Source organism: Ranitomeya imitator, chromosome 8 (genome assembly GCF_032444005.1).
Source record: "Ranitomeya imitator isolate aRanImi1 chromosome 8, aRanImi1.pri, whole genome shotgun sequence".
NCBI lineage: Eukaryota > Metazoa > Chordata > Amphibia > Anura > Dendrobatidae > Ranitomeya > Ranitomeya imitator.
Window position 1 is genome coordinate 9,232,773 of NC_091289.1, and position 14,056 is coordinate 9,246,828.

Genomic DNA, 14,056 nt, shown 5'->3' on the forward strand with positions numbered 1-14,056 from the left:
CTGTACTTGTCCTCCAAGACCGTCATCGTACATTAGCATTTGCTCTATTGTTATGTGTTGTAGGTTGGGAAGGACAGATCCCTGGGCTGCGATCCCTGCTGCGTCAGCTACTTCTCTAAAGGTGAATATATCGTCCTGAGCGGATCCGACAGGCAGGTGTCTCTGTTCACAAAGGACGGGGTACGGTTGGGAACTATCGGGGAGCAGAACTCCTGGGTGTGGACATGCAAAGTTAAACCTGACTCAAACTATGTGGTAAGGCGGAGTAATGCAATATCTGAGATTCTGAGTAGGAGCGTGACAGGGTAATAAGCCCAATATTTGTGTGTTATGTTCCAGGTCATTGGATGTCAGGATGGTACTCTTGCTTTCTACCAGCTGATCTTCAGCACGGTGCACGGACTGTATAAAGACAGATACGCCTTCAGGGACTGCATGACCGATGTTATAGTCCAGCATCTCATCACTGAGCAGAAAGGTAAAGCACAGTACTGAATATACACGTATATACTATGTGCACAATTTATACACCTGCCGCTTAGATGATATTGGCCTTGATCATGGATAGTCATGGTGATTTGTGCTCTCATCCAGTGCGGATTAAATGCCGGGAGCTGGTGAAGAAGATTGCCATCTATAAGAACAGACTGGCCATTCAGATGCCCGAGAAGATCCTGATCTATGAGTTATACTCCGAAGATGCCGCCGACATGCATTACCGAGTCAAAGAAAAAATTATCAAACAGTTTGAATGTAATTTGCTTGTGGTTTGCTCCCAGCATGTTATCCTGTGCCAGGTGAGTGACAGCATCCTCCACAAACACTGATCTGCATAGTATCTTAATGCTATATCTTTTCACGTGTCTCTTGAATCATTTATGTTACTGATCTTTACTGTTCGTGTATGTTGGAGGTTGTGTGTACTTTATGTATTTGTCTTATCACAGGAGAAGCGTTTGCAGTGTTTATCCTTCAAGGGTGTGAAGGAGCGAGAGTGGATGATGGAATCTTTAATCCGGTACATAAAGGTGATCGGAGGCCCTGCTGGACGGGAAGGCTTGTTAGTGGGACTGAAAAACGGACAGGTAATATCTGTTTGGTTGCTATGAATGCTTAAAGGGAGTGCCCAAAAAACATTTAGGACCTACTGACCGGCCAAATGATAAATGTATGAAACTGCCACTGAGACTCCCACCAATCCCGAGAATAGAGGGGCCATAATCTTCTGTGTTTACGGGGCCGTAGTGAACATGTGCAACTACCAATCCTAAGAATGGAGAAGTGGTTGCATAATCTCAGTACAGCCCCAGTCGCAGAGGAGACATGGGCCCCCTGGAGTGATGGAGATCCCGGCGGCAGCCCCTGCCTAATCAGCAAGTTATCATTTACCTGTGGGATAGGTGATAGCTTCTAAAGAAGGAAATAACTTTTTAATTCTATATTTTCATAGCTTAGACTTTTCCAGATGTGACAGTACCAAATGTGGCATTTATTTATTTTTTTAGATTGGAAAAAGCATCTGATTTGAACTATTGTATGTTATTTATTTGGATACTTATTTGTTAAATTAACCAAATTTTACTCATTTTTTTTTAGTTGACTTGAGCCTGTAATTGTTTTTACTATATACTGCAATGCTACAGTATCAGCATATCCTGAAATGAAAAATCTCCTATGAAGCCCAGCCATAGGCGGTTACAAAGATAGGATTGTGGGTCCCCAGCTTCCGTCGCACCCTTGATTGTGTGACGGGGGGATAATGGCCGTCTGATCGGACGCTGACGCTTATTAGTACCATTTGAGTGTTGCTGTCAGAGATTGACAGTGGCATCTAGATGGTTAAATGGCAGTGATCGGAGCTCACTCCATTCGCTGCTGTTAGGGGCAGGTTCCAGCTGTATACCACAGCCGTTATCCGCCATGTATACTGCTGTGCACACACACTCGACATGAGACTTACAAGTACGTTCTCCTTAGGGAAGGTGTTAAGGAGAAATTTAGAATTTGTCTCAAAAATATTCGGACAAAGGAAGCCAACTAATACTGTAGGTGATGACATTTAGAATTGCCCAAAATTTATCATCAGAAGGATATGTTTTAATAAATTTATCGAATCTTAATGATTGTTTGGTCTAAATTTGCACGGTGTCAATAGATGTCCCACAATGTGTATTCTGAATTATATTAAAAGTTCACTTAAAAATATTTTACATTTGCTTTTAAAGGGATTTGCTTAAATGTTACACATTGCAAGAGGTTGGGGAACAACCTGCAGGTTATCAAAAGCTTCCTGTGACAAGAGACAACATTAACTTCTCCCACAAAGTCATTGTAATGTTCTGATACTCAATGACCACTGGGTGGCGCTGTGCGACTGTTTCATGTTTTTACAAATGTACTTAACTTTTTTTGCAAAGAGTTGGTAGCTCGTGCCCCCATTACCCCCATTATTTGCTCTCGTGGTCCGTGTTGATCTTTTTCTCTCAAATTATTTTCCTGCATCATCACCTTCTGTTGAAGTGGTGATTAATTATTTGTGTAACGCTTTCTGTCTCCAATCAGATCCTGAAGATCTTCGTGGACAATCTCTTTGCCATCACGTTACTGAAACAGGCAACATCCGTCCGCTGCTTGGACATGAGCGCCAGCCGCAACAAACTCGCCGTGGTGGACGAGAACAACACGTGTCTGGTGTATGACATCACGACCAAGGAGCTCTTGTTTCAGGTCAGGACTGTAGATTATCGGGGCTCATTGAGAATTTATAAAGGATGCAGAATGTCGGGAATGTCAAATGTGAGCGGCTTACAACAAACATACAGTATGGCGTCTAATGTTCTTACAGATATTTATGTTACGTCTCTGTCCACGTAGGAGCCCAACGCTAACAGTGTAGCCTGGAATACGCAGTGCGAGGACATGTTGTGCTTTTCTGGAGGAGGATACCTAAACATCAAAGCCAGTAACTTCCCCGTACATCAGCAGAAGCTTCAGGGCTTTGTGGTGGGGTACAACGGCTCCAAAATCTTCTGTCTGCACGTCTACTCCATGTCTTCTGTCGATGTGCCCCAGGTGAGACTGGTAATCTGCGATGCCCTGGGGGACGGGTATATGTGTCATCACTACATGCTGCCAGGCCATGCTCTGCCCTAGTGGTGTCAGTGCAGGCGGCCATCATTAAGAGGTCAGTAGTCCGTGTACATCAGAGGGTTATGCTGGAAGGATTTAGGGACCAATATCCCCAACGGATGCTTTTAACCTATTCACGACCTTAGACATATAGATACGTCCAAGGTCATGTCCCTGCATTTGATGCGGGCTCCTGCCTTGAGCCTGAATTTTTTTCTGCACTTGACATCTGATTTAATCAGCTGTCATGTGCATTTAGCAGCCGCAGGTGGATTTGCGATCCGTCCGCTGCTGGTAACATGTTTAATGGCGCTGTCAATCTCTGACAGCGGCATTTAATATGCGTGATCAGGAAACATCACAAGAAACACCCATGGGCGCTCCTTTCACGTGATCATGGGTCACCGATGGGTTTTCATGACAACCTGTGGCCATCGTTTATAGGAGATGATAATTATTGCTACTCCTATCAGTGCTGAAGCCCTACTATGAGAGGCACAGGCAATCAGATCATCGCAGCTTCAAGTCTCCTAAAGGACTATTGAAGCAAGTAAAAGGGAAAGAAAGTTTTCAAAGCTATTAAAAAAAAGCATAAAAGTTCATATCACCCCCCTTTTGCCCCCATTCAAAATAAAGCAATAAAAAAAATACGTATATTTGGTATTGCTGCATTTAGGAATGTCTGATCTATGAAAATATAACAAATTAATCAGATCGGTCAACCTAATAAGAAAAATCATCAAAACGCCACAAATAGGGTTTTTTTGGTCACCGTAACATTGCAATAAGAGGCGATCAATACATCGTATCTACCCCAAAATGGTATCAATAAAAATGTCATCTTGGCACACAAAAAGTAAGCACCCACCCAGGCCCAGATCCTGAAAAATAGAGCTGCTATGAGTCTCAGAAAACTTTGAATTAGTTTTTTTTTTCTTACAAAATTTGGAATTTTTTTCCCCTACTTAAATGAAAAATAACATGTTTGGTGCGTAAGAACTCGTAATGAACTGGGGAATCTAATAGCAGGTCGGTTTTGGCATTTATTGAACATGGTAAATCCATTTATTTCTGGGAAGAAAGGGAAGAAAAAATGAAAACACAAAGACAGAGAATCCCAAGGCGGTGAAGGGGAGAATGTATGATACAGCAGCTTACTTCACCCATAGGTGTCTGTGTCAAATGCTGCACACTTTACTGGATACCTCTGTACAGAATAGTGAAGAAGCTATACTATTCTATGCAACAAAAACAAGGTAAACCAATGCACACCAGCCTGTTAGAGGCTAAAATTACAATCTTTGCCTCCATCAGGTGGGTGTGGGTTTATACTTGCACTTGACTATGTCACGCTCACGCCCTGACTGGTGGGCGTGAGCTCAGGGGGTTTGTGGCTCCACTGTGCCACAAACCAGACTACCCTGGAAGGGGCGTGACTATGACAGCTGCCTGGGTTTTCACTGGAGCTTCTGATGGTGAGGACAGGCTTGTGCAGCAGGCAGCTGCCAGGTGCTACTCCAGGGTGGTGTCTGGCTGTGGCTGCTGATCCCACTTGGAGAACCGGAACACTAGGACAGGTGCGGGCATCAGGCAGGACTGGCAGAAGAGCATGGCTGAAACTGAGGCACAGGGCTGGCAGAGACACGGCAGAGAACACAGGGCTGGCGGGCACGGCAGAGAACACAGGGCTGGCAGGCACGGCAGAGAACACAGGGCTGGCAGGCACGGCAGAGAACACAGGGCTGGCAGGCACGGCAGAGAACACAGGGCTGGCAGGAACACAGGACTGGTTGGTGTGGTGTATGAAGGAACAGGTAGGGACCTGTTCACACTGGAGGTGCAGGTATGGATATGTAGTATGAAGAAACAGGTAGGGACCTGTTCACACAGGAGGTGCAGGTAAGAAAACAAGCAGAAAGGAATGAAGTATGAAGGAACAGGTTGGGACCTGTTCACACAGGAGATGCAGGTACAGAAACAAGCCAGAAGGAAAGGAGAATGAAGGAACAGGTTGGGACCTGTTCACACAGGAAGAGAAGTGCAAGGCTGTAGACAGGAGCGATAGAGTAGCAAGAGATAGCGCAGGAACAAAATAATTACAGTTATTACAATAGTCTACAGCCTGGGATTAGTCTGCTGTTGCAATGCTACAACCTTTAGGACATGCTGAGACTAACTTTTTACACCAGATTGGAGACCATTGGACTCTAGTAATGAAACGTATGATCTGTAGTCAGTTATTCGGGAGCATTCCCGTCGGCTCACCTATTTTATGCCTTGATGATGTCATTTTTTTTAAATTGTTGATTTTCGTATTTAAAAAAAAAAAGTTTGGTTTACTTAAAGAGATGGATGCAGATATTGGAGTCCATAGGACTTGCATAATGCCAGGCAGTCAGGGGTCCAGACTATATGGCACCCTGAAACGGTCTGGAATAGTAAGCGGGGTCTCAGATAGTCGTGCGCTGTGTTGGATCATTTGATGTGACCCTGACTTATCTTGTGTCTTTCCTTGCAGTCTACTCCAATGTATCAGTACCTGGAAAGAAAGCTGTTTCGGGAAGCCTATCAGATCGCCTGCCTGGGGGTCACCGATCTGGACTGGAGGGAGTTGGCCATGGAAGCATTGGAAGGGCTGGATTTTGAGACCTCTAAGAAGGTGACAAGCTGCTTCCTGATGCTTTGTTGCTTTGTCTGACCTCATCTGTTTGTTTGCTGTGTGTTCCTGAGACGAAGGCCCTGGCCACGTCCTGTAATTCGCAGGGCCATCCTGTCTGGGGCTCGGATGGAAAACTGCTGACACCAATACAAACTCTGGTAAAATCATTAAAGAGAGCGGCAGCACGGAGTATACTGAAAGCCCCATACACATCAATGGTGGCCAATCCTGCTAACAGATCGGGTATGATGATTACAGCACTAGATGGTGGTGGGACAATGCTCGAGGTGTCAGACAGGGGCGCATCATCCTCTCCCTCATTATAACTCCGTGCACAGCGTACAGGTGTATGAACAGGTTATTTATCCTTCTGACAACTGAAGACGCCTTTTATTTTTTACATGCACCATCACTTCTAGATACCGGACGGCTCGTCCAAGGACTCTCACTACTACCATCAGCCATTACGGCCTCATTACTGTGATCCGTGTTCATTTCTTTCTGAGTCATTGCTCCAATCTTATTGTAGTTTGGATAATGACATTTCTTTGCTGATCGGAGGACGCTAATGTGCTGCAAATCTGTAATTAGTATCATCTGTAATCTTTAAGGCTGGGATAGGCCACTTGTGTGAAAATGTGAATCATCAGGGTATTTCCATCTCGGTAAGTGATGGCACATTGCTAGTTTATTCCAGTGCAATAATCTTGGGGGGTCTGAACGCTGGGACTGACATTGGTTTTAAGAATGAAGGGGCTTGGAGCATTGGTTTCCCTTTACAAGGATGTTCTCAGGCCCCTTCACTGCTGCTCAGCCTCATGCAAGTCTATAGGGCCGACTACAGTTCCCTGCACAGCCGGGTAGTCTGGATCCTCACTACAGGGAAATGCAGTGTTGTGCCCCTTCAGAATTCCCTGGTCAGACCCCTAGTGATCATTTAGGCTGGTGGTCTCGAGGCTAAAGATTGTTGCGTGCCACGGCCACATTGCATCATAATGCAGGTAAATGAAGTGGCATTGCAACCCACAGTGCACCGTGACAAGCAAGTCATGAAAAGTGGTGGATTTTTTTTGTAGCTTGCTTGAGGTTGCATTAAGTCCTCATCCGCCTGTATCATGATACGATGTGGCAGCGGCAAATAGCGATCTCGGCAGACAGCAAAGGCGTTGCCCAAGTTATCTCCTAACCTAGTGATTTGCTGTCACGGGGTCATCTAATTTTTTTTTTCTGTTTTTTTTTTTTTTTTTCAGGCTTTTATACGTATAAGAGATCTTCGCTACTTGGAACTGATCAACAGTATTGAGGTGCGTCCACCAATGAGGGTCATTCCCGTCTCCGATCCATTCAGTGCAACTTCTGTAAATCTTCCCCACGCTCGACTGACTCCTGTCATAAGTCATTTATCCATTGATAAAATTGCTGCTTAAAGGAGTCGTCTGATTCCCCGAAATAACTTGTTTACCTTCCAAAGGAACAATAGGGTCACACGGGTATAATCCAACCTGTCTGATCCATTTTCATTGACAAAACTCATGCAAGCTCGGCCCTTTTGGGTAAGTTTCTTTTTCTATCGCGTGCTGCAGAATGGTTTATAACTATATATAGTTGTGTTATCTGACGTGTGGGGCTCAGGAGCTGGGAGTGCCGTAGATCATTCTGCACGTTTTTCCTTTTCCTTCCTTTTCTTGTTTGCCTTCAGTCCGATGACCTCAATCTTGTTATAAATGGACGTCTCCACCAACCTAAATTTCTTATATTGTGCGATATCCGTGCTGTTCCTGTATACAGCCGCCACACAGTGCTGATGGACTTAGAACGCTTCTGTCAATATAATCAACATTTTATTTTTTTATGCCAGTCTATAAAAGTTTGTGACTGGAAAATAAGACCGGCATTTCCTTCCTTGAGCATTTTAAAGGGGGTTTTCGGGATTTGGATATCGATGGCCTTTCCTTATATAGTATGTAAAGATTCAGAGAGATTTTTACCTTTCAGGAATGATCGCCTTTACTATACATCCCGGCATTGTCAGTGAAACACTTATCCTGGATAATGGCTGAGGTCTGGAGAATCCCACCTGTAGTTCTTGCAGTAAAGACCCCGCTGTGTGTCGTAGTTTAGTGCACTGCAGGTCTATAAGTGAGAGAAAGGAGCTAATAACTGCTGCAGACAGGCCGAAAGTGTATTTAGGACGTTCCGAGATTTATAGGCTGGACGCTCGGCTCTTATATTAAATCCAGTCTGGTCGCTGTCAGCACAGAGCTCACACGGCAGCTGGATCACAATGCTCCTTTCACGTCAGCCCCCCACCTGGGACCACGTATGATACACACATATGGAAAGAGGTTCAGTCCACGAACGTGTCCTCAGAGCCACCTGTTACTTCCAAGATGCATTAGACTCGGGGGTTAATGGTTAACCCCGTGAAATCCCATGGGTTGCCACATAGCAGCAGATTCCAGGTGGGGGGCGCAGAGGATCTTCTAGTAAATATTCAGTATAGTCAAACCAGCGATAAAATATGCAGCCTGGTAAGATATCTGCTTGTTGTCAGTGAACGGGGAAAGCCGTCCTAGTAGATCTCAGCGTTGTATCTGATGTGGTGACACTGCGTGGGAGATGCTCGCCAGGACACGTATGTGATCGGCAGATATTGTGCACACAACCTTGTCGCCTCCGCATCGGGAGGTCAGTGGCCCTGATGACGTTACATCGGCAGGTGCCTGCCAGGACGTGGGCATCATCAGTGGGTATCGTGCATAATGCATCGTGCCCGCCTCCAGACATGCATCTGCCGCTGCAGCATCATCAGCACCACTGACCTCCCCATGCAGAAATGTTCAGCGCCATTCATTCCCTTTAATCGAGGACTATACTTTGCTGCCATAATGATCAGAGAATAGTCTGCTGATAAAATCTCCAATATTAACACTTCTTCCCTATTTTTAATAATAATAATAATCTTTATTTTTATATAGCGCTAACATATTCCGCAGCGCTTTACAGGTTGCACACATTATTATTATATTTTATTCACGTGTTTTCAAGGAACGGAAAAAGCGAGGAGATTCCAACGACGACTTATTCTTAGCAGACGTCTACGCCTACCAGGGCAAGTTCCACGAGGCCGGCAAACTGTACAAGAGGGGCGGACAGGAGGGCCGAGCGCTCAACATGTTCACAGACCTGCGCATGTTTGACTACGCCAAGGTACTGTACGCGGATAAGACCGTTGATTCATATAGGAAACGCAAGTATTTGTTCCGGCACGACCATCCGGGTAAAATGTCAATATTTTATTAGAACATGTTAAAAAAAAAAAGTTTAAAAGAAACCTGACACATTTCTGGCGCGGTAGTGGCGCCATTAGAATGTAAGCCCGCAAGGGCAGGGTCCTCGCCCCTCTGTATCAGTCCGTCATTGTTAGTTTGTTTACTGTATGTGATATTTGTAACTTGTATGTAACCCCTTCTCATGTACAGACCATGGAATCAATGGTGCTATATAAATAAATAAATAATAATTATTCATAGGATGACCACTGCTGCGCCAGAAACGCGTCAGGTTTCTTTTCAACTTTTCTAACATGTTCTAATAAAATATTGACATATTACCCGGATGGTCGGCCGGAGCAAAGCCTTTATTTTCCTATCATGGCTGTGCTCACCAGCAGGATCGGTATCTTTCGCTGTGTTTTCTACTTTAGCCTAATTTGACACTGCGTGGAAGCTCCCAGCCCTCTCCTCCTGATTCCTTCATATACTTGATAAGGCTGCTCTTTTTTTAGAACGCGACATAATTAAAAGGATATTCCGATTTTATAAAGCCGTGGCACGTCACTGACATACGCCATCACTTTATAATCGGCAGGGATCCGACCTCGGGGTGAATTAGTAGCTGCCGCACCACTGTAGTGTTGTATCACTTTTTCTTCCCAGTCTCCAGCATTCAAGTGAATTGGATCTGCCGTTCTGTGCACGGTCTGGTGGCTAAAAAATGAGATGCATCGCATGGCTCTACCAGTGCCGCTTCCCCTCAGGGGGATCATAGATGTTGGATCTCCACTAATAATCAAATAAGGGCAGCAATAAATCAATGTGCAAGATTGTGACCACCTTGACTGTCAGCACAAGGGGGCTCTCTGTATGCAGCTCCTATTGAAGTCAACAGGAGCCACAGACTGTTACATCCTTCCTTACCTTTTCTTTTTGGCTAAGGATATCCAAAGTTAACCAGAAACATAAAGGTAGCTCATGCATTTTTTTTCTTTCAGAGCTAGTCCTCTCTTCTCACTTTTCTTGATCCATTTTCTTCCATGAATTCTAGTCTTTGTCCAATGTTTGGGGGAGAATCGGGCTATGTAAGGAGCAGATCGCTGCATTTTTCCGCATGTTAGAGCAATGACCCCACATGCACTTCAGGGGGTCCATGAGTGGGCAGCTGTCATAAGCGGCCATCATCGGCACTTGGTGACAATGCTTGTCCTTGCTCATTTATGGAGGGGGTTACATAATACCGCGGTGTAGGTAACACTCGGCACCGCTGCAGTCAGGACCTCCGGTTACAGAAGCAGCATCATTATTTGGCACGTTTCCTATTGGGGTCTCAGACATTGAAGCTGTTATGAGGTGTGCGAAAATGTGCACGACCTCCACTGACAAGTTCTGGAGATTCCATCAGGCACACGTTACAAATGAATGGAGGAACGTTGGGAAGATTTCTCTCTACAACCGGTATATTAATGAAATCAGGGTATTATAATCTGAACCATCAGCCTCACTGTGTTATGCAGGTCCAAAAATGACTTAATTACAAAAGGATATAACCTAGGGAAATCGAGATGATACTAAGTATTCTCCCTACCTGGCAGCGGAGGTTGCACCCTGGGGGGAGACGAAATGGCGCCCCCACTCCACGTCAACTACCCTATCTGACCCTTAAGGGAATGCCTCACTAAATCAACACCAACATTATAAACAAAAGTGCTTCAGTGATTATTAATAACAGAACCTCATTCCTATCTGTTTGCTCAGTGAGTGTTCAGTAAACAGTCAGAATTATAATGCTTGTTTGCGTTCTAGGAGAATGTGCCGCCCCCGGATACATCAACTCACAGATCTAAATAAATTAGTCAGGTGCCCAAATAGTATTGACATATTATGTGTCACGATCCATTGTGGCAGCTCTGGTTCCACTCTGTTTTAAATATAGCTTTTTTTCCTTTCAGGCCAGCAGGGGTTAATGTCAGTTTCCCTTGCTGGCAATCTAGAATTGCTGGGTCCTGGGACGAGGTTCTTGATGGCGCTATATCGATTATATATAACGATGCTTTCCCCGAGCCATAGGAAGGTAGGCCGCGAACGCCTCTCTGTACCATGCACTGACACGCTGGCTCTCTTTCAGGATTTCTTGGGATCTGGAGACCCAAAAGAGACTAAGACTCTGATCACCAAGCAAGCGGACTGGGCCCGCAATATCCGGGAGCCAAAAGCGGCAGCCGAGATGTATCTGTCAGCTGGAGAGCACATGAAGGCCATCGAGCTAAGCGGGGACCACGGCTGGGTGGAGATGTAAGACCAATAGTAGCCAGCAGAATTCTGAATACAGCACTGGGTCAACACAGGATCAGTAATGAAGTGTATGTACACAGTGACTGCACCAGCAGAATAGTGAGTGCAGCTCTGGGGTATAATACAGGATATAACTCTGGATCAGTAATGTAATGTATGTACACAGTGACTGCACCAGCAGAATAGTGAGTGCAGCTCTGGAGTATAATACAGGATATAACTCAGGATCAGTAATGTAATGTATGTACACAGTGACTGCACCAGCAGAATAGTGAGTGCAGCTCTGGGGTATAATACAGGGTGTAACTCAGGATCAGTAATGTAATGTATGTACACAGTGACTGCACCAGCAGAACAGTGAGTGCAGCTCTGGGGTATAATACAGGATGTAACTCAGGATCAGTAATGTAATGTATGTACACAGTGACTGCACCAGCAGAATAGTGAGTGCAGCTCTGAAGGATAATACAGGATGTAACTCAGGATCAGTAATGTAATGTATGTACACAGTGACTGCACCAGCAGAATAGTGAGTGCAGCTCTGGATGATAATACAGGATGTAACTCAGGATCAGTAATGTAATGTATGTACACAGTGACTGCACCAGCAGAATAGTGAGTGCAGCTCTGGAGGATAATACAGGATGTAACTCAGGATCAGTAATGTAATGTATGTACACAGTGACTGCACCTTCAGAGTAGTGAGTGCAGCTCAGCTGCTGCTCATTGTGTTGATTGTGGGTGCGGTCGCTGCTGAACCTGCAGTGTGCTCCTGAGCTCCAGAGAACCACCATCTCTCCACCCGGGGACCTGCTCTCTCTCTTACCCAGGGAGGGAGTGGGTTTCCTGGGATGAGTGAAGGAGCCAAGTCCCAGGCTTCTGCTTCCCGGACCAGGCTGGCGGGGGGCAGAAGGAACCAGCAACCAGCCTGCACATCAGAGGATTCGGGGGTGAGACGCTCCACCAGGAGTCGCAGCAATGTGGCTCCTACTCCCCCCAGGTCTGCAGAGACCCAGAGAAGCCGCAAGGCTTCCATGGAGGAGAAGCCTGCTAGCGTGCAAGATGGCAGCCCTTCCGGAGGAAAGCTGAGTGCTCACGGAGGTGAGGCTGACCTCACTGAGGAGGGTTGGGCGCTGCAGAGACCCCGGGAGTCTGTGTCCACCTATGCCTCCCGGGTCATGAGCCACCTTCGTGAGTATGAAGATGCTAGCAAGACCTTGAGAAGGCTCCGGGAGGAGCTGCGCTGCACAAGCGCTAAAGCTGCAGGCGCCTCCAGACCCAGGAAGACGCAATTCCAGGCGGAGGTAAAGATTCTGAAGCTTGAAATTAATGACCTGGAGGTAAGAAAAACATTTATTCGAGAAAAAAGTGGACCATTTAAAGAAAAGCTTATAAATGAAGACAGATTCAGAGAAATGGCTGATAACAGAGAGCAAAGGCAGATGGGGCTGCAGCCTGAGTGCCAGGTGGATGATGATGATGATGAGGAGGAGGATGACCAGCAGAAAGCTCCACCTGGCAGCCCTCTTAGCCACTCAGAGGCCACGTGCAGCGAGCTCCCTGCTGGACAGGCGACAATGACATCTCGTCGCAGTTCTGCTGGCTCTGGGGAGTACAGTGACATCGGCCAGGGAGGGGCGCTAATGGCAGAGATCAAGCTGCTGGAGTCCCCAGTGTGCCTTCAGAACTTCCATCTTGGTGATGATTTACCAGAGGAGGCACCTGGGGGCCAGAAGAAAAAGGCAAAGAAAACCACCAAGCCAAAGCTGCAGGAAGCGGTAAGCTATGTATATGCCCCCCTCCCTGTACCCCCTGAGTCGGCTGCAGGGTCAGCTCGCTGTATAAGCCCCGTTGCCCAGCCCAGCCCGGGTTCTGCTGTGGATCCGGTGCAAAGGCGCGGGGAGATTACAGAGCACGGTAATGAGGCGCAGAGCTCCGTCTCTGCTTGTAGTAGCGGGGACGTAGCAGCAGGTGCATCAGCCGAAAGGCTCGACAGTGAGGGCGGCCCGGCGGCGGGCATACGATCAGGCCACGATACTGTGGTCCGCTCCTCAGTGGGAGGGGGGAGCGGCCCGGTGTCGGGGGCAGCTCCAGTAGCCTCGGTGCCCCTGAATGCTGTTGCCGCTGATCACTTAGTTGAGGGGCGGCGGCAGTGTGAGTGGGTTACCGGGGCTGGGAGTTCCGGTCTTCCCAAAGTCCTATTTTGTGTTGGTGCCGCTGGTCAACAAGATCCTGATGCTAAGGATCAGCGGTGCCCCACAGCAGCTAAAGATCAACGACGCCTGGTAGCAACCATGAAGCAGCGGAAAATATTAACTAATGATGCGGAGGGCACACAAAAAACCAGGGGTGAGGTCACCTCCAGTTCTGTGGAGGAGACTCAGCCCCTTGTGCCTGATGATGCGGAGGCCAAAGTGTCACCCCCTGTTGTCACTGGTCCAGCAGGAGTGAATGTGGTGGTGGGTATGGATGCAGAAAACTCTTTGTCTAGTGGTGTGGTTGCTGGTTTGGTAGAGGGTGAGGGGGTTATGGAGGTGGGTAATGGTGATGCTGATGGTGTGGATGTGGTCACTGGTCCGGTTGCCCCCCCGGTGGTGGCAGCGCCTGTCAGGAGTTATGCCGCTGTCACCTCCGGGGGAAATAGGGCATCCTCCTCGTCTCCGGGCTCTGGGGACGGCATGTTGCAACGGCGTCTCCT

The 14,056-nt window shown here is 46.8% G+C and overlaps 1 protein-coding gene across 1 annotated transcript in view; it reads left to right on the plus strand.

Moving 5' to 3' along the window:
• IFT122 (intraflagellar transport 122) overlaps nt 1-14,056 on the plus strand; it is a 59,859-nt gene that overhangs the window by 10,968 nt on the left and 34,835 nt on the right. Inside the window, exons 9-18 of the mRNA XM_069736227.1 lie at nt 64-255; nt 340-478; nt 595-797; nt 948-1,085; nt 2,563-2,727; nt 2,875-3,072; nt 5,648-5,788; nt 7,039-7,092; nt 8,837-8,998; nt 11,192-11,358. Coding sequence (XP_069592328.1) covers nt 64-255; nt 340-478; nt 595-797; nt 948-1,085; nt 2,563-2,727; nt 2,875-3,072; nt 5,648-5,788; nt 7,039-7,092; nt 8,837-8,998; nt 11,192-11,358 — 1,559 coding nt within the window. The remainder of the gene's footprint in view (nt 1-63; nt 256-339; nt 479-594; nt 798-947; nt 1,086-2,562; nt 2,728-2,874; nt 3,073-5,647; nt 5,789-7,038; nt 7,093-8,836; nt 8,999-11,191; nt 11,359-14,056) is intronic.